The 24,093-nt window shown below is 36.6% G+C and overlaps 1 protein-coding gene across 2 annotated transcripts in view; it reads right to left on the bottom strand.

Annotated features, from left to right (window-relative positions):
* RASA2 (RAS p21 protein activator 2) overlaps positions 1-24,093 on the bottom strand; it is a 118,315-nt gene that overhangs the window by 44,538 nt on the left and 49,684 nt on the right. Inside the window, exons 6-9 of one of the 2 annotated variants that reach the window (XM_057545522.1) lie at positions 8,903-8,986; positions 7,162-7,234; positions 3,811-3,887; positions 1,871-1,972 (exon numbers count right to left, since the gene is read on the bottom strand). In XM_057545522.1, coding sequence (XP_057401505.1) covers positions 1,871-1,972; positions 3,811-3,887; positions 7,162-7,234; positions 8,903-8,986 — 336 coding nt within the window. Of the gene's footprint in view, positions 1-1,870; positions 1,973-3,810; positions 3,888-7,161; positions 7,269-8,902; positions 8,987-24,093 lie in introns of both variants that reach the window. The other variant, XM_057545521.1, reaches the window with a different exon arrangement.

Here is a 24,093-nt window from a genome sequence, read left to right as displayed (position 1 = left end):
GCAACGAAGAGCCCGCGTGCCACAACTAAGACCCGATGCGCCAAATAAATAAACGAATGAATATTTTTTAAACAGTATGCTAATTTTATAGAAGGTGGAGGAAGATTGGCAGGGGTGAATGACAAGCCTCAAATGTTCATCAATTTTTCACAGTGACCAAGTTTCCATCTATGGACACATTTTGGAAATTACAGCATATAAAATGCCACCATAAAGACTAATAAATCTTAGATCTGCATTAGCAAGAGGTAAAAATAAAACAAAATTTTTGAGACTCTAAATATCAGTCTAGGGACTTCCCTGGTGGCCCAGAGGCTAAGACTCCGTGCTCCCAGTGCAGGGGACCTGGGTTCAATCCTTGGTTAGGGGAACTAGATCCCACATGCTGCAACTAAAAGATTCTTCATGCCACAATTAAAGATCCTGTATGCTGCAACTAAGACCTAGGATGGATGGATGGATGGATGGATGGATGGATGGATGGATGGATGGTTGGATGGATGGATGGATGGATAGATAGATAGATCGATCGATCGATAGATAGAAATAAGTATCAGTCTACTAAGGAGAACTGTTTGAGGACAACAGAGTCCAAAGTGAAAAATGCCTGACGGCACTCAGGAGAAGCAAAATCCTAAAGACAAATGAGACTGCTGTCCACAGTAAGAAACATCTGAACACTCAGTTTCAACTCCTCTTCCAGGCAACTGAAACCGAGCCCTAAAAAGGGGGCTTTAAGAGGCAAATGAGAAAGGCATGCTGTTTATACTCAGTTGAAACCCAAGTCTAGCATGAGGGCTACTGGGCAACCTACTGGAGGGGAAAGGATATACACTTTTAGGTGCTGTAGACAGAAAAAAAACCAATAGTTTCACACTGATTCTACTAAGGAAACTAACATCAGTTTTTTTTTTTTTTTTTTTTTTTTTATTTATTTTTGGCTGTGCTGGGTCTTCGGTTCGTGCGAGGGCTTTCTCTAGTTGCGGCAAGTGGGGGCCACTCTTCATCGCGGTGCGGGGACCGCTCTTCATCGCGGTGCGCGGGCCTTTCACTATCGCGGCCCCTCCCGTTGCGGGGCACAGGCTCCAGACGCGCAGGCTCAGCAGCTGTGGCTCACGGGCCCAGCTGCTCCGTGGCATGTGGGATCTTCCCAGACCAGGGCTCGAACCCGTGTCTCCTGCATTAGCAGGCAGATTCTCAACCACTGCGCCACCAGGGAAGCCCCTAACATCAGTTTAATGTCCGAACATTAACATGAGCTTAATGTCACTATTAGAAGTCACGAAAAGGTAATATTGTAGCCAATGTTGAGCCACTAGAGCTCCTGAAAAGTGTGTTAACTGGATCAGCTCAACAACATCTAGATCCTAGGCATTTAGAAAATAACATCAGAGCCATCCATGGTGCATTTCAATGGGATCTGGGGTAGGAAAATCACTGGTGAGATCCCGTAAACAGCTGAATCCCTACAATAAACCTTTTGCTTTCAAACATCTACAGTTCCCATGCCCATCTTCTGAACTATAGATGCTCATTTGTGATCAAGCATCTTCTCACATGGCCAACTCTTACGTAATGTTCGAAATGTTTTATATTTTTTCTTTAGAGTTAAGATTAAGTTTTGAACAGGAAAATATTCCTAGACAATTCAGTTCTTCTATCTCAGTACCAGAGGACAAGTCATAAAACTAATATAATTGTACTTATATTTCTGCAACAATAAATAAATGGCCAAATCAGTTAGTGTTAATGACTTTGGGCTTATCCATTAAAAACTTAAAATATGCTCATAGTAAGCATTTATTTGCATATACAGTGCATGAAAGGGGATGACCTACTATGCAGTTCACTACAATGTTTGTCTTCTTACCAGGCTTGATGAGAAGCATCATTTCTTAACACGTTCACAGGAACCTTAATCTCACCGAGGAAAACATCTTGGACCAGGTTTCCATTGTTCCACAAGTCGATCCTGAAAATTTAAAAACTGGCTTTATTTTTTGCAAACAATGTGTGAGAGAACGCACATGACCAAAAAGCTTCAAATTACTATGATTCGTATTATAGCATTAATTTACGGTTCTGGGTACTTCTGCCATAAGCACCTTTGCCACAGACATCTTTGCCTCAAGCACTTTTTGCCGCAAACATTTTCACCACATAACTAATTGGTCAAAAGGCAATTCTGTGATAAAAGATAAAATAAAAAAATAAGAGAGACATTAAAAAAGACACAAACATAAAACATAAAAAATAAACAACAAAATTAAAAAGACTTTATTGCAAAATACAAAATTTATTTGAATACATTCAAAATGTGTGTAAATTCATGGCAATGCTGCACAAATACTGATTCTATTTTGTGGGCTGTACCTAAACGCTTATCTTCCAAGCCTTTTGTTCACAGTATTTCACACCTTGTTTTTGTTTTTGCTTCTTGATTTGTCTCCTCATTCAGCATTGCACTTTTTTCCTAGAATTTCTTCCTTCGTTAAGAGAGAGATGCGTTTCCAAACACTAGGATGCGTATTGGTTTCTGAGTTTTGTACTGAAGCCTCCACACGGTTGTTTGTTCTTGCCATAGTGTCACATGTCTGCTGATGGATGCTTCGAAGTCCTACGCGAAATCTGGCTTTGACTCTGTGCCTTTCAGGCCCTCAGACTCTTTCTCCTCCAATGTGGTGTGTTTCAAAATAAGAAACCAACTCTTGGGGCAAATCACCGTCACCTGTCCACTCAATGAAGCTATCAATAACGTCGATAACCAGGAGAAACGCTAACACATTTCAACCAGTTGAAACCAAACTGTCAATCAGTTATTTTATTTTTCACAGCAAAGCTGACTTATGGCCAATTAGTCATGTGGCGAAAATGTCTGTGGCAAAAATGCCTACGGCAAAGATGCTTATGGCGAAAGTACCAGACATACTTTTACATGCTTAAAAACAAGAGATGTTAGCATTGTCTTATACCTCACTATCTAAACTAAGAAAGCAGAATACTGCAGTAGCTTTTACTTAAAAGCATAGAAAGTGACTATCTTAAATAATCTAAAAGAAAGCACTTAAGTTTCTTAGTTTCAAAGTCTACGCTTTATTTTAACCTGTAAAAATAAGGACTACAGAATTCCTTTTTTGTTTTTGAGAAAAGAAACCAACACAAGACTACAGTTTCTTTCTCAATTAAAACCAGTTAATATGTAAAGATAGGTGATTTAGAAAAATACATTACCTGATCATTCCAAACATGTGATTAATACACCCTTTAGATGAACACACTGTTAACACCACACCTATACATGCATTTACAAAACTTTCCCCTCCCAAACAGCATAGATATTTAAGACCTAGGAAATAGCACAAACTTCAAACACATGCACCTGTTGCATCATCTTACAAGACTTCTTACCTCACTGAAATTTCTGTTAGACAGCAGATATGTTAAGAAGAATAAAAAAATTATTTCTAAATTGGCTAATATATAATTACTTTTCTATATATTCTTTGCATCCATTATGCTATGATTTAGAAATTTAAGGAGCAATTAAATTTGGGAAAAACTAAAAATATAATAAAATAGGTGAAAATTAGCTCATTTTATTTTTAAAATAAATACACCTTAACTATTAGTGCAAAGAAATCGGATTTTGAAAAGATTATTTGGATTTAAATTAGATGCACATTCCTCTAAGTTTCATCAATTAACTTGCTAAAGAGAATTCTGTTAAGCTTGAGTTACCTTTTTTAGTTAAATTTAGGATTTTCTTTTGGCACAGAACATAGCAATTCTGTAAAACCCCAAGACACATACCTAATTTCCAGCTTTTCAATGTCCTCCTCTTCTACCTGAAACTGGGACTTTCTGGTGTAACTACTGGATCTGGTTACCTATAAACAAAATATTTTAGTAAAAAAAATTTTTTAATATCTTTCTCTTACATGAACTTTAAAAAACTATCATCCCTAAAATGTTCGACTGTGTATATTATAAACAGAGGAAAATGCCTAAGTAATATTTTACCCAAAAGCTAAATACAAAAACAGCTATGGAAATAGCAGAGTGGCAAGAATAAGGTGGCAAAAAAATATCAAAATCAACCTTACCTCCATACCCTTCCTTATCAACTCAATCTATGGCAACACTGGGTTCTCTGGCTCATATGTAATCTCTTGGTGACTCAGAGTAAAAGTGTTCTATTTCAGGGAAGCTGCATAGGCTAGGAACTGTTTGAAGACCTTCCCACATTTCTCAAGATACCAATGCCACCTGTACACTTCCTTCTCACGTTTTTACCAAAAACATCAAGGCCGTTGGCAGGAACTTCCTCAACTACTGTCCACCTGAACGTGTCCGTTCCCACACAGGCCTGTTTACTTGATGAGCGTTCTCATCCTCTTCCAAACAAGAGGATGAGATGATCCTCCTCTCTTCTAAGACTGCTCCGTCCCCACACAGTATGCAGTAATAAGCATGCAGTAAACACGCAGCAAGCATTCGATCTATTTTAATTACAGCTTTCTTGACCAGACTGTTCACCTCATTCAAGCCTAAGAAAAATTCTCCCCTTAAATTATGGTCTTCCTATCTCTCTCCTTTCACAGACAAATATCTCAAAACTGTTACCCATCCTTACAGCCTCCACTTCCTCACCACCCACTCACTACAGTAACTCCTTATAATCTGGCTTCCTCACAGATCACCCTCCCCAAACCCCTCTCTTAATCATCAAGTCTGATGATGAAATTCTTAGCTCTCACCTTCCTTGACCCCTTTATCTGGACAAGTGACCATACAACCATACTCCCTTTCCCCAGAACTACTCTGCTCTTTGAGTTCACCCAGCACTATCCTGGCTACCTTCTGCTCTCCTGGCTTCTTCCTCTGGTACTTCTCCTGAGAACCTATAAATATGGGTTTCCTCCAGGGTTTTATATTTTATTTTGCTCTAAGAGCTGCACAGTGCTGTACAAAGTGCTTTCACATCCATTATCTCTTTTATTCATCAGAACACTGCTCTGAAGCAGGCAGGGCTAGATTTATTATCCTCATCTTGAAAATGAGGAAGCTAAAGTACAGAAATTAAGAGACATAAAGTCAAATACTTAATATGTGGCAGAACTAACCTTCTTCACTTTTTTCCTTTATTGTATACCTCTACTCCCTTGGCTTTCTTTCCTGACTTGCTGTAAGCAATTCTTGATTCTTTATCTACAACCATCACCCATCTCAGTCATGAACTTCCTATGGGAGGATTTTACATATCTGAGTTCAAGCTCATTATGCCCCAAACTGAACCACTTATGTTTTCCTTCTTTTCTATTTTTCCAGATTTGAAATCATGAAGACAACATTTGACTCATTTTCTCTCTTCTTCTATAACCAATTTGTTATCTTCCCATCTGCAGTTTCTTTCTCATCCATCTCTCCCTCTCATTTCCATATTACTCTCTTGAATCAGAGCCCCCCCCTTTCTGCTTTTTCCTTTTTTTAAAAAACACCTAAGCTACAACAGTCTCTTGATCTCTGTTCTCTCTCTCAGCCATGTGGCCCGCAGTTCATGGTTAATTCTTCCCCAAACAGTGCATTACTCATTACTTCCAGGTTCAAAAACATTCAATGGCTAACATAGCACTTCAGCCTGGCTCTCAAGGCCTTTCATTAGTTGGTCCTACTCTTATCTTTTTAAGCTTAGTTCCCATTATTCCCTTTTAGTCAAATCACTACTTGCTACTCTTTGGACATAACTTTCTGCTTTTCTGTCTCTATGTCTCTGCTCAAAATGTTCCTTCTCTAATACTCTTTCCTCTGGCTTAACTCACCTACAGCAGAGCTACCCAGTATCTACTACTGCATTTTACTGCTGCGTGTATGCACGCATGTGTACGCTTTGGGTCTCCTGCTCTCACTAGAGGACAGAGATTGGACTTTTATCTTCATAATCAACTCAACAAAGGGCCCTTTGAATGAATGGTTCAAGGCCTAATATGTATGCTTGCATATAGCAAACAGGTCAGGTCTTGACTGTCAAAAGACCATCTGCTTGCTGCTGCAAGTCGCCCCTTCTTGGTTTTCTCCAGGCTAGATGTAACAGCCATTTGTAAGTACAGAACAACTGAACTGAGGAAGTCCTGAGCTGGGAAATGGGGCGTCTCACACTGGCGCACTTTCTTTTGTTTTCTTTCTTCCTTGCCTCCACCCCCCACAATTCCTTCTACTTCAATCTTGGCATTTCTTCAACTGTGTTCCCTTATTAAAGTACAGTAATCAGGCATGGCTAGATGTGCCCTCGCTCTTTTCACTTTGAAACATCAAGAAAAACACACACAAAAAGAAGGAAAAGCACAAAATGTAACTCTTTTTTTCAAATCTTCCCTACATGGTAATCTCAACTGCAAAATATTCTATGGGTAGAACACAATCTTTTAGAATAGAGTTTGATTATTTTTGTTTTTTCCTATAGTTTTCTAATAATATGAAAAAGGATTTATTTAACAAATGCTCCACAGTAAAGAACTCCAAAGCACTGTATTTTGGGCAACTTCAAGGCAGCTGCAGTTCTCTGTGAAAATAAGCATGTGTCCATAGAGTGATTTAGCTAAAAAGAACTTAATAATAAGGCCTTAATCATGTAATACTTTATAGTCTCAAAGCATTTTCACATTTGAACCTCCTAAAAACCCTGCGTTAGGTAGGGATGCTACTGTTTTCTCTTACAAAATTATCCTTTCACAAGATAAGAAATTTGAGTCTCCCATGTAGTGATCTGTTCAAACTCAACTGGGACCAGAACCCAGATCTACCAAGTGATATCGTCCTTATTTAACTAGTGGTTTTCAAATAATATTCTGCAGAAGAGTCCAGGGGCCACTGCATGTTAGGTCAGGGGCTGGATAAGGTAGGGTTCTGTGAGAAGGGGGTTGTGATATTGAGGATGACTGAAGAGTAGGTGTGGTCCTAGACCTCCCCATCCTCAAATCAATCAGAGTTCTGCCTTTATTTGTTTTATGCACTGGGCCTCTACTGTGTTACACTGTGGTTCTACTGCTTAGAAATGCTTAGTTGCATTAGTTAATAAAATTATGGCTATGGCCAGAATTTGAAAAAAGAAGTAAATCAGCATTCAATATTCAATGTTAACATTTAAATAAAACAAAATGTTACCTCAAAATAAAAGATTTCATTAAACTGCGGATTGCTTGTTTTCTTCTTTACTTTTGTCTTCTTTTGGTCATTCCTGTTCCAATGTGGTAGAGTTTTACCTTGTAGAACTTAATAGTACACAATTATAAAACATGCTATTTCCAACCAGGGAGCCTGACCTCTTTCTGTTTAACTGTTAAGATGACTCGGGGAAGGCAGTAGCTTTAAATATTACTTGGGGGAAAAAAACTGAGGTGTCTCTAAAACCTCAAATCAAAGAATACACAAATTTTGTATATCTGATATATGCCAAGATTTTATTATTCTATGGCTATACTAGATTGACTGCTAACCTTACTTCAGGGGTTTTTAATAACACATTCTATTATACAAGCAACTCGAAATAAATGGTAGAAAGAAGACAATGAGATTCAGAGTACCTTTATCTATGTTGAAAAATACCAGAGGAACACGAAAAGCATTCTTAGTTTACTTCTTGGGCTTCAGCTACAATGTGGCTTTTTAAAAAAACCTTTTATTTTGAAATAACTACAGATTCAGAGGGGGTTGCAAAGAAATGTACAGGGAAGTCCCATGTAACCTTTCCCCAGCCTCTGCCAATGGTAACATCCTCCAAATGACAGTACAATATCAAAACCAACAGTGACTTTTTAAAACAAATTCACAAGCCAAATAATTTCTATCTGTACATTACTAAGCAATTACACTAAAGAATCTATTAGGTATTGATTATAAACAAGAACAAAAACCAAAAACAGCTCCACTAGATTAAACATTTTTAACACACAAAACTCAATCCCTCTGACAGTATGAATGTTATAGGATTGAGTATCTGCTTTTAGCAAACAGGTCGGGTTTATATTTTTAAATATAAAACCATCTATAATAATAATAGGATACTATTGTTTGAGAACCCAATAAGTACCAGGCATGGTGCTTTACATACATAGGGACAAACACATTTTTCAAAGTGACTTACTGGTGATTTTCTAAAAAATAAGAATACATAGCTTGGAGTTGGGAAGAAGCAGTGCCTGTCTATGTGTATATACATGTGTTTGTGTAGAGGGAATAGTATGCTCTTTGTTTCCTGATTCTAAACCTTCAAGTTGTAGACAAATTTCAGACTAGTCAGGCTCTGAAAGAAACCATAATGAAATTATAAAATAGAAAATACTACAAAGTGTGATAGATTTTCCATAAATTATCATAAGTAATTAAAATCAATGATACAGTGCACTTCACCATGTTCTGGTACTTCAGCAGTTTGTCTACAGCTTGGAATTCTCTCTGTACAGCACAGATGCCATGAGCAAAAAAGGTATTTTTAGTCCTGAGTTGTTTTCCAGATAAAAATATAGAAATTCCTTTGCTATTTTGAGCTAGCATTTATTAAAACAGGATTCTCCCTGCAATAAAATCTAAGACATTTGAAACTAGGAAGGCTGATGATGAATGAAGGTCAGGTTTATGTTTTAAAGTACATTTTAACTACTATAAAACACAGGTTGCTCCCCATAGCCTAAGAGTCTGGCAGGTTTGAAATGGCACTCATTTTCTTTTGTAAAAATAGGAGTTGATTGTTTGCAAGTGAATAATAGAACTAACTGAAGATTTTTCTTTCAAAGCATTCGTTACTTTGTGTCATAAATAGCTATTTAGCAAGTTCTCTTAGAACTTTAATTTTGTAATTGTTAAACTTTAAAACTTAAAAATCTAATACTAATTCAATAAACATTACCTAGAAGGGCCCACAAGAGAAACTGTTGCATAAGGGTCACAGCTTTGTCCATTTATGAGAGGCAACCCATGGCATGCCTTGACACTAAGGAAGCATAAAGAAAAATTAACGTTATTATATTCAAGTTAAACAACATAAAACATTTATATTCAAGTTAAACAACCTAAAACATTATCTTTAAATACGAATTAATACATTCAAAGGGTTAAAATTGTTTTCCACATGTCTGAAGTTCTATGCCTATATACCACCTACCCAAACATATGTACATATGCATTTATTTACTTTCGCTGTATTTCCAAATAGGACTAGATCACCACAGTCAGTACTGAGACTACCAAATAATATTTGGATATACACAAGGTCTATCCAACAAGGTACACGCTGTGGTTTGATAATACATTAAGACTACTGTGGCTTCTAAAAAGGAAAAGAAAGCTGTGTGAACCCTAAAGGAGACACTACAAACCAAGTCAAATCTGTGGCATCATATCCTCTGCTAAAGCATGAATGAGAAACAAGGAAACAACTGTGGTTTCCACTTAAAATCTGATTCATAAATAAAGGGCAAGCCACATACAGTTCTGCAGCCTTTTATTCTGACTCTCAGTAACAGCTCCTGCATCATTCTGTAGAAAAAGTTTTAGACCATAAAAACCAAGGTCATCTCATCCACTCCATGACAACACAGTCATTGGTATTTACAGAGAACACAGAATCTGACTTAATGACCTGTTCCTCAAATTTTCTCTTTATTGAGTTCACGAATTTAGTTTAGCATCTAAAGGTGTGCATTTCCCAGTGCCTACAAGAAACTCCTGAGTGTTAGTGAAAAGTATTCTTTGTTGAAAGATGTGGGCTATTGAGCAACATCCTAATTTCTCTCCACAACCCACAGATCATATACGTGGGTGAGGTGCAAATGGTGTGCTGCCGAGTAAAGAAAGAAATGATAATATGACTCATTTCTATTAAATTGGGTATCAAAAATCAAATTTAAAAAATTTCTGAAACTAACCGAAGAAAGTACAGGCCAAGATAACAATTCTGGTTATTAATGTCAGGCCTGGGTACAGTCAAATTTTCCCACTGTACATACTGTTTGAAATTTACACTTCTCAGGCTAAACCTCAAAATGATACCTGATTTTGATATAGTATTTGCAGTTTACTATTTATTTTCACAAAATGCATCAGACTCTCACAACTGCCTTTGAGAAGGGTATCATCATGCCATTTTAAAGAAGAAAGTAAGGCTCAAAAAGCTTACGTGAGAAAGTAACAAAATAAGGCTAAAGAGGTAATACAACTTGTGAGAAGTGGGCCGAGACTCAACTTCTACTTTCTTAACCCCATTTCTAAAATTTAAGTCCTCCTACAGTCCCACTGTGCCTGAATATACTGTATTACTTTCCTTCTAATACCAAATTTACCTCATGTAAACACTAATTATGTAAAATCTTAATCATAAAAATTCACTATAATTTTATGAGGTATAAAAACACTGAGAGGACTTCCCTGGTTGCACAGTGGTTAAAAATTCGCCTGCCAATGCAGGGGGCATGGGTTCGAGCCCTGGTCCGGGAAGATGCCACAGAGCAACTAAGCCTGTGAGCCACAACTACTGAGCCTGCACTCTAGAGCCCACGAGCCACAACTACTGAGCCCACGTGCCACAACTACTCAAGCCCGCGTGCCACAACTTCTCAAGCCTGCGCACCTAGAGCCCGTGCTCCACAATAAAAGAAGCCACCGCAATGAGAAGCCCGTGCACTGCAATGAAGAGTAGCCCCCGCTCGCCGCAACTAGAGAAAGCCTGTGCACAGCAACAAAAACCCAACTCAGCCAAAAACAAACAAACAAATAAATAAATAAATAATTTTTAAAAAAATAAAATAAAAAAAAAATGAGAATAATGGTGACTTCCCTGGTGGCGCAGTGGTTAAGAACCTGCCTGCCAATGCAGGGGACACGGGTTTGAGCCCTGGTCTGGGAAGATCCCACATGCCGCGGAGCAACTAAGCCCGTGCGCCACAACTACTGAGCCTGCGTGCTGCAACTACTGAAGCCCACGCACCTAGAGCCCATGCTCTTCAACAAGAGAAGCCACTGCAATGAGAAGCCCGCTCACCGCAATGAAGAGTAGCCCCTGCTCGCTGCAACTAGAGAAAGCCCATGAACAGCAATGAAGAACCAACGCAGCGAAAAATAATAAATAAATAAAATAAATAAATTTATTTTTAAAAAATGAGAAAAATGCTGTTCAGTATACAAACACTTCTATAAGAATACCCACAAACCAAAAAAACAATACCCATAATCCAAAAGTATGAGTCTATAAAAATAATCAGAAGTACTCAATTTTTAAATCTAAGTATAAAAATTGGGTTTTCTGACACACAAGTAGTATTATTAAATACAGATTATTTTATTTGCTATGTATGTTATGAAATATTTTCCTAATTACCTAGGATACAACTATTCTTCTAATTGGAAAATCAAGCAATTTCACGTCATAAACCATGGATAAGCTGAAAACGAATGTTAAAATAACCTTAGTATGCTAAATTATCTTGTATTTTATTTACATATGACACATAACGTATTTGATATTGACACATTTTTTAGGAATTACAAAGGAAAATAAGTTTAGTCCAAACTTGTTTATAATACAGAATGATCTGATTGTTTTCCTTGGATTTTTTTTTTTTAACTAAAAGACAAATATTAACTTCTACATACAGGAGTACGTAGTACAGGGAGTAACAGGGAACAGATTTATCCTCCCACCTCAAACACTCAAAAAAAAAAAAAAGGGTAGTATCAGCAGCTCAGGACAGTGATCTCTGATGGGGGGAATAAACAAAGTGAGCCCTCTAACTGTCCCAGCCTACTGTTAGATGGTCTCCCTGAGAAGAAAGGAAGGGCTGTCAGCTGGGGAAGGCCAAAGTGACTAGAGTTCCCAGGGCAGAGTACTGGAGGAAAGAAAGCTGCACAGAGAGAAAGAAACCTCCAGAGAGCTACGAAAGTACTGGTCCCCCGACCCACCCATACCCGGAGTCTCCAGCTGAGCGCTGATAAACATACACATGTGAGGAAACTCTCTGAGGCTGGGGAAAGAACCATTAGAAAACAGCAGAGGGAACAATTCCAGAAGCCCACAAATGACTAGCAAGAGATCCCATGGGCCACAATAAAAAGCTGGTAATTATGGGTGCTGCCTCAGTAGTGGGAAAATATTAGTCCCAGACTAAAGGCCACTCTTGTTCCATCTAACAAAGCTTATAAGCAAACCACAAATGAATCAAACTGTTTCCAAGTAACTAAGTCTTCAAGTATATTCATAGGAATACAAAAATATCCAGCAACTTCACAATATCTAGCATCCAACAGAAAATAACCAGGAACACAAAGAATCAAGAAAATACAACCCATGATGAAAAAGAAAAACAAATCAATAGTAAAAGATCCAGAAATGACACAGTTGATAGAATTAGTAGACAAGGACATGAAAAAAGTTATTATAACTATATTTCATATGTTTGGTAGAGACACAGAAGACATTAAATTTTGAAAGTCTACAAGGTTTGACGTGAAGAACACACTGAGTGGCATTAACAGAAGATTAGATATGGCAGAAGAAAAGATTAGTAAACATGAAGACAGAGTAACAGACACATTACATAGATATGTGAACGGCCTAAGCATGCCAATTAAAAAGCAGAGATTTTCAGATTGGACAAAAAAAGTTATACAGTGCCTTTAAGACTCCTTTAAATATAAGATAAAATTAAGTTAAAAGTAAAAAAAGTGGAAAAATATATACCATACTAATACTAATTAAAAGAAAGCTGATTTAATGGGTAATGACAACCCAAATGTCCATTAGCATGGGTTTAGCTGACTAAATTATAGTATCTATATGATGGAATTCTAGGTAGTTGTCAAAAAGAATGAGGTAAATCTATTCTCTAATTACTCTGATATGGAGTGATCTTCAGGATATATTCTTAACTGAAAAAAGAGGAAGTTACAGAACTCTATACTCTGTGTAAGAATGGAGTGAGAAAACGAATATATTTTAATTTTTATTTATACATGTGCATGTATTTATTTGCTTGTACTTGTAAAAATACTGGAATGAAAGGCCAAAACTTTTAAATATAGGAGTTAGGAGGGTAGAGGACTGGGAATGGACTTATTCAAAGATACCTTTATATAGTTTTGAGTTTGGCAACATAGAAAACTTTTACATTTCAAAAGTAAGATTAAACTTAAGAAATAACCCATAAAAAGTAAAGAAAAAAACAAAAACAAACCTGAGAAACCACTAATAAAAAAAAAGGGAATTAGTTCAAAGGACTAGAGCACAGTATTTGATTCTATATCCTTAGTGATATATTCTATATTCTTAGAACAAACAGAGCAGTAAGACCTCTAAAACTTCATTCAGTAATCTAATTATCAGTGGTAATACTGGTATTATTATTTTGAATCTATTGTCTATATCTTCAAAGATAATGTAAATAAATAATTATGTTGTTAAGTATTTATGTAAAGTTAGGGATTAAGATTTCCAATGTTAGAGGAAACAGATACCAGTATAAAATCAAAGTTAGATTTAAAATCTTGTAATATTAAATTTAGAAACATGAAAAAAAAGAAGGCAAGTAAACCAGCCAGCCAGGCAGCCAGAGTGGCTATATTAATATCAAAGTAGATTTTGCAACAAAGAATATTACCAATATTAGAATAAAGAGGGTTATTTTATAATAATGAGTTCAATTTATCAAGCAGACATAAAAATCCTAAATGTTAAGTTCCTATTATAGCTGTAAAACAAATGAAGCAAAAACTGATAGAACTGCAGGGAGAAACTGACAAATCCACAAATAGTTAGGGATTTCAACACCCAATAAAGCAATTAAGAATGAAAGTTTAAACAATACTGTCAACCAACCTAACATAATTAACATTTATAAAAAACAGTGTATCCACCAAAAGCAGAAAACACTCTTCAAATGCACACAAAACATGTACCAATATAAACTATATTTTGGGGACAAAAAATAAGTTTTGGTAAACTTTAAAGTATTCAGATCATATAAAATATGTTGACAACAGTGGAATTAAATTAGAAATCAGCAACAAAAAGATATCTGGAAAACTCTCAAATATTTGGAAACAAAATTAACTTACCTCTAAATAATCCCATGGGTCAAAAAATAAAACAAAAGAAAAATTATAAAGTATTTTTAAATGAATGAAAATGAAAACTCAGTATATCAAAATTTGTGGGATCCAGCTAAAGTAGTACTTAGATGAAAACGGATAGCACTAAGGAAAGAAGAAAGATTTCCAATCACTGACCTCAGCATCAATCAAAAGAAACTTTAAAAAGAAGAGCAAATTAAACCCAAAATAAGTAGAAATAATAAAAGTGAAAATCAATAAAAGAGAAAACAGAAAATATATAAAAACAATAAAATCAAAAGCCATTTCTTTAAGAAGGTCATTAAAATTGATAAACCCCTAGCTACACTGATTAGGAAAAAAAGAGTGAAGACACAAATTACCAACATTAGGACATCACCATGAAGTCTACACATATTAAAGGGTTAAAAAGGAATAACTGAACAACTTTATACAAAGAATTGTACAACTCAGATTAAATGATCAAGTTCCTTGAAAGATACAAACTACCAAAATTACTAAAAAAATTTTTTTTTGAATAATTATGTATCTATTAAAGAAATTGAATTCCTGGTTAAAAACCTTTCCAACAAAAAACAAAACAAAAACATTCCAGGCCCAGATGGCTTCACTTGTGGATTCATATATTAATCATATAAAAAATAAATTACATCAATTCTATAGACACTCAGAAAATCGAAGAGGAGAAAATACTTCCCAATTCATTCAAAGAGACCATTAATATCCTGATTCCAAAACCAGACAAAGACATTACAAGAAAAGTACAGACCAATATCCTTCATGAACAGAGATGCAAAAATCCTTAACAAAATTTCAGCAAATCAAAGCCAGCAATACATGACAATATTAACACAACATGACCAAGTGGACGCTGGCTTAACATTCAAAAATCAATCAACAAGATTCACCATATTAACAAATGAAAACAAAAAAAGCATAAGATCGTTTGAATATCCATCCCTGATAAAAATTCTCAGCAAACTAGGAACAAAAGGGAACTTTCTCAACCTGATGAAGGACGGCTAACATTGTACTTACTGGTAAAAAACTGAAGGTTTTCTCTCTAAGATAAGGAATAAGACAAGGATGTCTGCTCTCACAACGTCTATTCAACATCGTACTGGAGGTTCTGGCCAGTACAATAAGGTAAGAAGCAGAAATAAAAGGTATCCAGACTGAAACGGAAGAAGTAAAACTCTATTCATAGAGGACACAATTGTCTATGTACAAAATTCAATGGAATCTATTTTTAAAAAGCTAGTAGAACTAATAAGTGAATGTAAAAAGGTTACAGGATACAAAACAATTTTTAAAATTTCCATATAGTAGCAACAACCATATATTCAATTTGTCTGAAGTTTCTCTCCTCAGGTTCTTTCCCTCAGCCTGTTTCTCTAATATAAAGATCACTGCCTGGACTTAAGTCACTCTGTACCTATCTAATTTTTCTGTTTTTCTCTCCAAATTTCTTGACCTCCCCACTCACTCCTCACCCTACTGAAACCCAGTTTTTTTCTGCATTTGTCATTCTATGGACAGTCTCCTCATTAAGGTCCCCTGAGTGTCAAATGCTATCCATGTTTTTCAGGGCTCCTCTCACTGGACTTCTTAGCTGCATGCAATATTCCTGATCACTCTCTCCTTGAAACCCTCTTCTCTCTTGGTTTCCTTGACCCTCACTCTCCTAACATCCCTCATATCACCTATCTGTCTCCTTCATGTTTTCCTCACATGTTTTTCTACGTCTACTGCTGGATTTGCTCTCAGTCAACTGCTCTCTTTATGCTACATAACCTCCCTTAAGCCTACTTCTATCACATCTATTCTTATGGCCACAACTACCATCAACCATACATTTCTATATGAGATCTCACCACAGAGTTAAAGATTTTTATATCTAAATGCCTGATGGAAATGAAATCCCTACCTAGATGTTCAAGAGCAGCTAAAACTCAACTCATTACCATCTCTTATTAAAGCAGCTTCTCTTCCAGTATTTTCTCTTCATTGTGCATACCACCACCACCAAGCAACACAATCTAGAAATCTGGAGCCACACTTAAATTCTCCTTCCTCCTCACTTTCTATATCTAATCAATCAGTAAGTTTCAGTGATTCTACTCTTTAAATATTACTTCATCTGGCCTCTTTTCTCACATCTGCAACTGTTGCTCTGGCACAGAAGCCATCACCTCTGACTTGGATCACCCTAACACCCTTCAAATTCACCTTTCTATACTTACTGCTGTCACAAATCTGATCTTTCTAAAATGCAAATTTGTCCATACTCTATTGTCTACAATCTTCCAATAGTTCCATAAGCTCATATAAGTTTTATAAGGTCACATGGTATATAAGCACCTCTTAAGATCTAGCTCCTGCCTATTTACCAATTTCTGACCAATCTTTGACTCAAGGTTCAAGGTTTGACTGTGGTTTGAAATAAGGAGGTGTCAGTAAGTATTATTAAAAATTAGAAAATTCAAGAAAAATTTTTATAGAATCAGTAAGAAATAGATCCAATCTTGGGGGAGAAAGAGGAGAAAAGATTTTAAGTGACTCCCATATTTCTGGCTTGAGCTGTGGGGAGGAGCTGGATAGATACAAGAATCAATATTGCAGTTTTAAATGTGTTAAATTTGCAATGCTGTGAGACATCGAAGGTAGGTAGACATGTAAGTCTGGAGCTAGAAAAAAGATCTGTGTTGAATGCATAAGGTGTAGACAATTTTTTAAAAACTTTTTATTTTGAAATAATTTCTGACTTCCAAAAAGTTGTTAAATAATATGCAGAGTTCCTGTATACCCATAACCCAACGTTAACATTTTGTGTAATCAGAATAGAATTATAGAAGCAGGAAACTAACATGGATACGATGTTAGTTAATAATAAATAACAAGTTGTATTTAGCTGTCATGTCTCCTTAGTCTCCTCCATCCTAAAACAGTTCCTTACTTTTCCTGCTCTGCCCCATGATCTTGCCAGTACTGGCCAGTTATTTTGTAGAATATTCCTTAAATTGAACTTGTCTGATGTCTGTTCATGATTAGATTGAGGTTATGCATCTTGGTATCCTTCTCAATGCAAGTTAACAGGAGGTACTGAATGTCTCATTATCAGGGACATTAACTTTGATCACTCAGTTAAGATGGTACCTATCAGACATCTTACAGGGTTATTCTTTGAGACTATGCATATATGCTGTTTGTCATTACACTTATGCTCACTTATTTAGCATCTCTAGATGATTCGTCCCTACACTAATTATTATTGTAGTGTTTGCTAATAGTGATGTTTCTATTTCCATCACTTGTCCTATATTCATCAATAAGGAAAAGCAGTCCTTTCTCTCCCATGTATTTACTTAATTGTTGTATCAGCATTGGCTCATGGATATTTATTTTATTCTACAGGTTTTAATCCATTATTATCATTACTTATTTTGATGATCAAATTGTCCCAGATTTGGTTATTTGGAGCTCTTTCAAGTTGACTTCAACATCCTTTCCACATGCCCTCATTATTTTTTGAGCAATTCCTTACTTTCTGATTCCATAGATGCTCTGGGCTCATCTTGTATTTTTCTCTGCCCAAACCCTGAAACTAGTCACTGCTAAAAAGACAAAACAAAACAAGACAAAAAAAACCCCTCCATGTTCTTTTTATTGGAGCAGTTCTAATACTGTAGCCATTGGCCACATTTAGCTATTTAAATTATAATTAATTAAAATTAGACAAAATTTAAAATTTAGCTCTTTAGTTGCACTAGTCATATTTCAAGTTTTCAATAAGCCACACAAAGCTAGTGGCCACCGTATTGGACAGTTAAGACATAAACATTTTCATCATCACAGAAAGATCTAGTGCATAGTGCTGACTAGAGAATGGTATTTAGAAGTCAAGATACGGGTGCTAAGTATGCTCATTGCTACTGGGATGACACTGTTTGCAGGCCTTCTCAGTGAACACTCAGAGCTAGTGTACACACACACACACACACACACACACACACACACACCCATATCTATTAGACAATCTTACTTTGAGAAGTCTGCATTCAAAGGAGAGCAGAGAAATGGGGATGGTAGCTGGGAGAGGGGGCTAGAGATGAGGTCTGCGAAGGCATGTCTTTTAGAATGGAAGATCCTAGAACATGTTTACATGCTGGTGAGAACAATCTAGAAGAGCAGGTAAAGTTGATGAAACAGAAGAAGGGATAACTGAAGGAGCAAAGTCCTTTGTAGGGGAAAGAGAAAGAATCCAGAGTTCAGATGGAAGAATTCACTCCCAACAAGAAAAGGAGCACCTCATCGACTAAAACATAAGGACAAAAAGATAGAGGCCAATACAGGTTTGCAGATTTGGATTCAGGAAGATGTGACCAATTTGCAGTCTGTAGCGATGGAGAATCTCATAGGTGTATTAGAGAAGCACAGTAAAACTCCGTGATAGTTGTAAGTATCCATGTGAGGTTTGTGATCATGAATTTAAAGTAAAATTAGTCTTTCTGTGTGATTTTCTCCAGCAATATTCAGGTGCACACTGAACACAGAAGAAGTTGAGTTCATTCATATAAAAGGGATATAAATATAAAAGGAAGAGAAGATCAGGGGAGTTTAGGGAACCTGTAAGAAAATGACTATACTGACAGATCATAGAAAAAGACCTAGAAGAAAGTAAAAATAGGAGCAGGTAAGAATGTGGTAGAGATTAGCGGATGGAGGTCTTACTGAAGTTCAGGAAATGCTACAGTGGGGAGCTTCCAGGTCTGGAGAATAATAGCAACTGCTGGGATATGAACCTTCCCACACACTACTCCCCAAAACTGTAGTTCAGCAAGGAGCACAAAGAAAACAATACATAAAACCATGCCTTGAGCATTACTGAAAAAACAAAAATACCACAAACTTCAAATACCTCTAAAGTTGAGAAATCAGCAGTAAGTTCCACAAAACTACTACTGGAGTTCTGTTGCTGTATGGACAGTGAATATGGACAGTGGAGGCTTAAGTGAAAAAGAGAAGGAAGAAAAGAATGCAGATCAGCATATGTCCACATACAGACCTGTTTGTGAACATTTATAGCAGTTTTCTTTATAATAGCCTCAAATGGGAAACAATTCAAATATCCATCAACTGGTGAATGGGCAAACAAATTCCATACAAAGGAACACTATTTGTAAGTAAAAAGAAATGGACTGGTTTCCAGTTCTAGGACAAGATGGAGTACATGCACACCTCCTTCTTCTTCCCATTAAGCATTGCTAAAAACCCTAGATGTTAAACAAACATAAGAAAACTGAAAGGTGAAGAGAAGAAGGCAAGCCAATTAGAGATCTTGGGACCCAAGGAAATTGGAACCCAGCAGTGAATTCCCTGGGCTTTCTTACACTTTATACATCCCAGACTGAGTGCTAGAGAAGCTACCAACCCAGAAACACCCATCAATGGGAGCAGACAACAAAATGCCCCAAGAAAAGCCAGCTTTCTCTAGCCAAAGGACCAGGAACTGGGCAGCTTAGCAAGATAGAAACCATTTTTAGACAATAACCATCTACTCCAATCAAACACCATGAGAAACACTGTGGATCCACCCTCACCCCCATCAACAAAGGCCAAAAGTTGAGGGGAGAGCCTAGACTTCTACCTCTGACAGGCTGTAATGAGCCCCTTCTTCCCATGGAGTCAGTAGAGACCACATGAGGAGCCTGGATTTCCATCACCAGCCAGCACCAATGAGGCACTCCTCTCCCTCCACGCCAGGGTGGTGTCAGAGAATGCTGAGTGGGAAGGCAAGACTTTCACCGCTTTCTAGGGGTAACTAACTCCTCCCAACCAGGGTGTCAGTGGAGGCCACGTGGAGCAGTAGAAAGGTACTCCTCCCTATCCCACCAAAGTGGTAACAGGAAGGAATTAAGGGGAGCGTGAACTATGACTTTCGTTCAGCAGTAACAAGGAACACTTCTCACTCTTCCCCCAGGGTTAACAGGAGTGGCTGAGTCAGGAACCTGGACTTCTACCTCTACCTGACAGTAATGAAACTGGGACTCCTCTTCCCCCACCAGCAGAGGGTCAGAGGAGCCTGGCTAAAAGAGAAGATTTAAACAATATCTAGAGTCTCATTATGTAATACCCAAAATGTCCAGGATAGAACTGAAAACCATCCAACATATGAAAAACCAGACAATCTCCAACTTAAATGAGAAAAGACAACTGGCAGATGACAAGACTGAGATAACATGGACGTTGGACTTATCTGACAAAAATGTGAAAGCAGCCACCATAAAAATGATTCAATGAGCAATTATGAACATGTTTGAAATAAATGAAAAAATAGAAAGTTTCAGCAAAAAATAGTAAGTCTCACCAAGGAAATGAAGATATAAAGAAGAACCAAATGGAAATTTTAGGACTTAAAAATACAATAACCAAAATAAAAATAATTCAATAGTTGAGTTTAACAGTAGAATGGAGAGGACAGAGGAAAAAACCAGTGAGCTTTTAAAGGCAGAACAACAGAAATAACCCAATATGAACAACGGAGGGAAAACAGACCGGAACAAAAAAGGGCAGAGCCTCAGGGATGTGTGGGACAATAACAGATCTAACATTCATGCCACTGGAGTCTCAAAAGGAGAGGAGAGAAGGCTGGCAGGGCTGATAAATTTAACAAGAAATAATGGCTAAAAGTTTCCCAATATGGCAAAAGACATAAGCATATAGATTCAAGCTGAGCCAACATCAAACATGATAAACCCAAACAAATCTATAGTCAAACTAAAACACTTAGAAAACTAAAGACAAAGAAAAAAATCCTGAAAGCATCCAGAGAGAAACATAGGAAAACCTGCATAGGAAAAACACTTTGAATGATAGTGGATTTCTCATCAAAAATCATGGAGGCCAGAAGGAAGTGGTACATTTTTCATGTGCTGGGGAAAAAAAAAAAAAAAAAAGAACTATCAACCAAGAATTCTATATCCAGTGAAAATATCTTTCAGGAATCAAGAAAAAAATCAAGACATTCTCAGATGAAGAAAAACTAAAAGAATGTGTCACCAGTAGACCTATCCTAAAAAAATGGTAAGAGGAAATTCTCTAAACATAAAGACAGTGATAAAAGAAGGGATCCTGAAATGACAGGAAGGAAAGAATATGGAAAGAGCAAAAATATGAGTAAATACAATAGACTTAGAATTCTCTTCTTTTCTAAATTGTGTTAATAACTGAAAGAAAAATTATAACACTTTGATGTGGTTTTCACTGTTGCACAGGAAATACTTAACACAATTATATTACAAATGGTGGAGGATTAAAAGGTAAGGTTTCTACATTTTATTCTAACTGCTAAAATGTCAACACCAGTAGACTATAAGTTACACATGTACAATGTAATACCTAAAGCAACCACTAAAAAAACTATACAAAGAGATACACTATAGATTAAAAAAACACTATAGATAAATCAAAATGTAATTCTAAACAAGTTCAAGTAACCCACAGGAAAAAGAAAATAGAGGGGACAGAAAACAAAAAATAAAATGGTGGATTTAAGCCTAACATATCTATAATTATATTAAAAGTAAATGTATAAATTCACTAAATAAAAGACAGAAATTGGCAAAATAGATTTTAAAAAGTGACACAACTATATTCAATCTTTAAGAAACTTGTGCACAACTGGCTGGATCTGAGTGGAAAAAAGCCAATCTCAAAAAGTCACAAACTATTAAGAGTCCATTTGTGTAAGATTTTTGAAATGACAAAATTTTAGATATGGAACAGATTAGAGGTTGCAAACGATTAGGGATGGGGGTAGGGAAGGAGTGGTTGCGACTATAATGGGGTAGCATGAGGGAAATATTTACAGTGATAAAATAGTTTTGTATCTTAATTGTGGTGGTGGTTACACAAATCTACACATGATAAAATGATACCCTGTACACTATACAATGTCAATTTTCTGGTTTTTATACTGTATTTATAGTTATGTAAGATGTAACCACTGAAGGAAACTAAGTTTAGAGTACACAGGACCTCTCTGCACTTTGTAATTTCTTGCAAATCTATGATTATCTCAAAATTAAAAAAAAAAAAAAATCAAACTGCCAGAGTTCAAATCCAGGCTCTACTCTCCCTGTACAAACCTGGGCTTATTTACCCAATCTGTGCATCGTTTTGTCATCTGTAAAACGAGGACAACAGTATCTACCAAGTTATGGCAAGAAACAAAGAAAATAATACCTAAAAAAGGATGAACTCCTGATACATAATGTGGATGAATCTCAAAAGCATGCTAAGTAAAAGACACAAGAGACTATATATTATATAGATCTGTTCATATGACATTTTGGAAAAGACAAAAACTATAAGGAGAGAAATCAGATCATGGTTGCCTAGAGCTGGATATAAAGAGAGGGGACTGAACACATCTCTGAGTAATGCCTTTTGGTATAGTTCTGACTTTTGAAGTCATCCTGATACTCTACGTATTCAGTAAAATAAAAGTAAACCAACAAGGATGGGGGAAAACAACATTAAACTAAATGCAAACCAAATCAATCCAATTAACTGTATTTCAAATGTACAACATAACTGAACTGAGCAGGGCAGAGAGTAATCCAAATACTTTCACTATATGCTCTCAGTCTAGGGGGAAAAACTGTAAACAAATCCTGTTTTTAGTAGGTAAATCCAAACTGAGGAACATGTGAAAAAACAACTGGCCTGTATTCTTCAAAAATCTCACTACCATGAAAGACAACGAATAGCTAAAAGTACAGGTTAAGGAGATTAGAGACATGACAACTGAATGTAATACATGATCTTGAACTGTATTCTTTCTTGGAGAGAAAAAAAATGTCTTAAAGGACATTATTGGAACAGTTGACAAAAGTGAAATATTGTGGGCTTCCCTGGTGGCGCAGTGGTTGAGAATCTGCCTGCTAATGCAGGGGACACGGGTTCGAGCCCTGGTTCTGGGAAGATCCCACATGCCACGGAGCAGCTGGGCCCGTGAGCCACAATTGCTGAGCCTGCGCGTCTGGAGCCTGTGCCCCGTGACGGGAGGGGCCGCGATAGAGAAAGGCCCGCGCACCGCGATGAAGAGCGGTCCCCGCACCGCGATGAAGAGTGGCCCCCGCTTGCCGCAACTGGAGAAAGCCCTCGCACGAACCGAAGACCCAACACAGCCAAAAATAAATAAATAAATAAATAAATAAATAAGAAAATCCTTTAAAAAAAAAAAAAAAATCTAAGTGGGGTATTAATTGTGCTCCTTCTCACTGGAGTTTATTTTAAAAAAAAAAAAAAAAAAAGTGAAATATTGTAACTGTAGATTAAAGTATTGAAATATAAAAACTACAGATTATACTTTTATTGTAACAATGTTAAATTTCCTGAATTTGATAACTGTACTAAAGTACATTTAAATATTATATTTAAGAGAATATCCTTTTTCTTAGGAAATACACACTGATATATTAAGGATCATAATATGTGCAACCTTCTTTAAAAGAGTTCAGAAAAAATTAACTGAGTAATATTACATATAGTATTTTATGCATATATATAAGCACATAAATATCAATATGTATATTTATATAGAGAGAGAATACCTCAAAGGATCTGGGGTGTTCATAATTAGGAGAAAAATTTATAGTCTGGAGCAGCAGTAGGAGAGTAATATTGACCCTACTCCCTGGCTCTAAGGGTGGGTATGGTAGAATACATAGCCTCAGACTGAGAAGGCAGTAGAGGAAACAGTACTTCAGGGGATATTCACATTATCAGTTAAGACAAAGAGAGAAAACATTCAGAAGTCAGGGATATCCCCATTGTTTGTTGACAACACAGAGGAAGGGTTTGGGTGAGAGGGAAAAGGTGGAGGATTGGGCTGAAACAGATTTCCAGAACAGTTAGAAGATTAGAGTCGGGGTGATAAAAGTAAGTTGAGAGAAAAGAGGAAAAAAGGAATTC

This window comes from Balaenoptera acutorostrata, chromosome 4 (assembly GCF_949987535.1).
Source record: "Balaenoptera acutorostrata chromosome 4, mBalAcu1.1, whole genome shotgun sequence".
NCBI lineage: Eukaryota > Metazoa > Chordata > Mammalia > Artiodactyla > Balaenopteridae > Balaenoptera > Balaenoptera acutorostrata.
The sequence above is the reverse complement of the archived record's forward strand: the minus strand, read 5'-3'. Positions and strand labels throughout refer to the sequence as shown.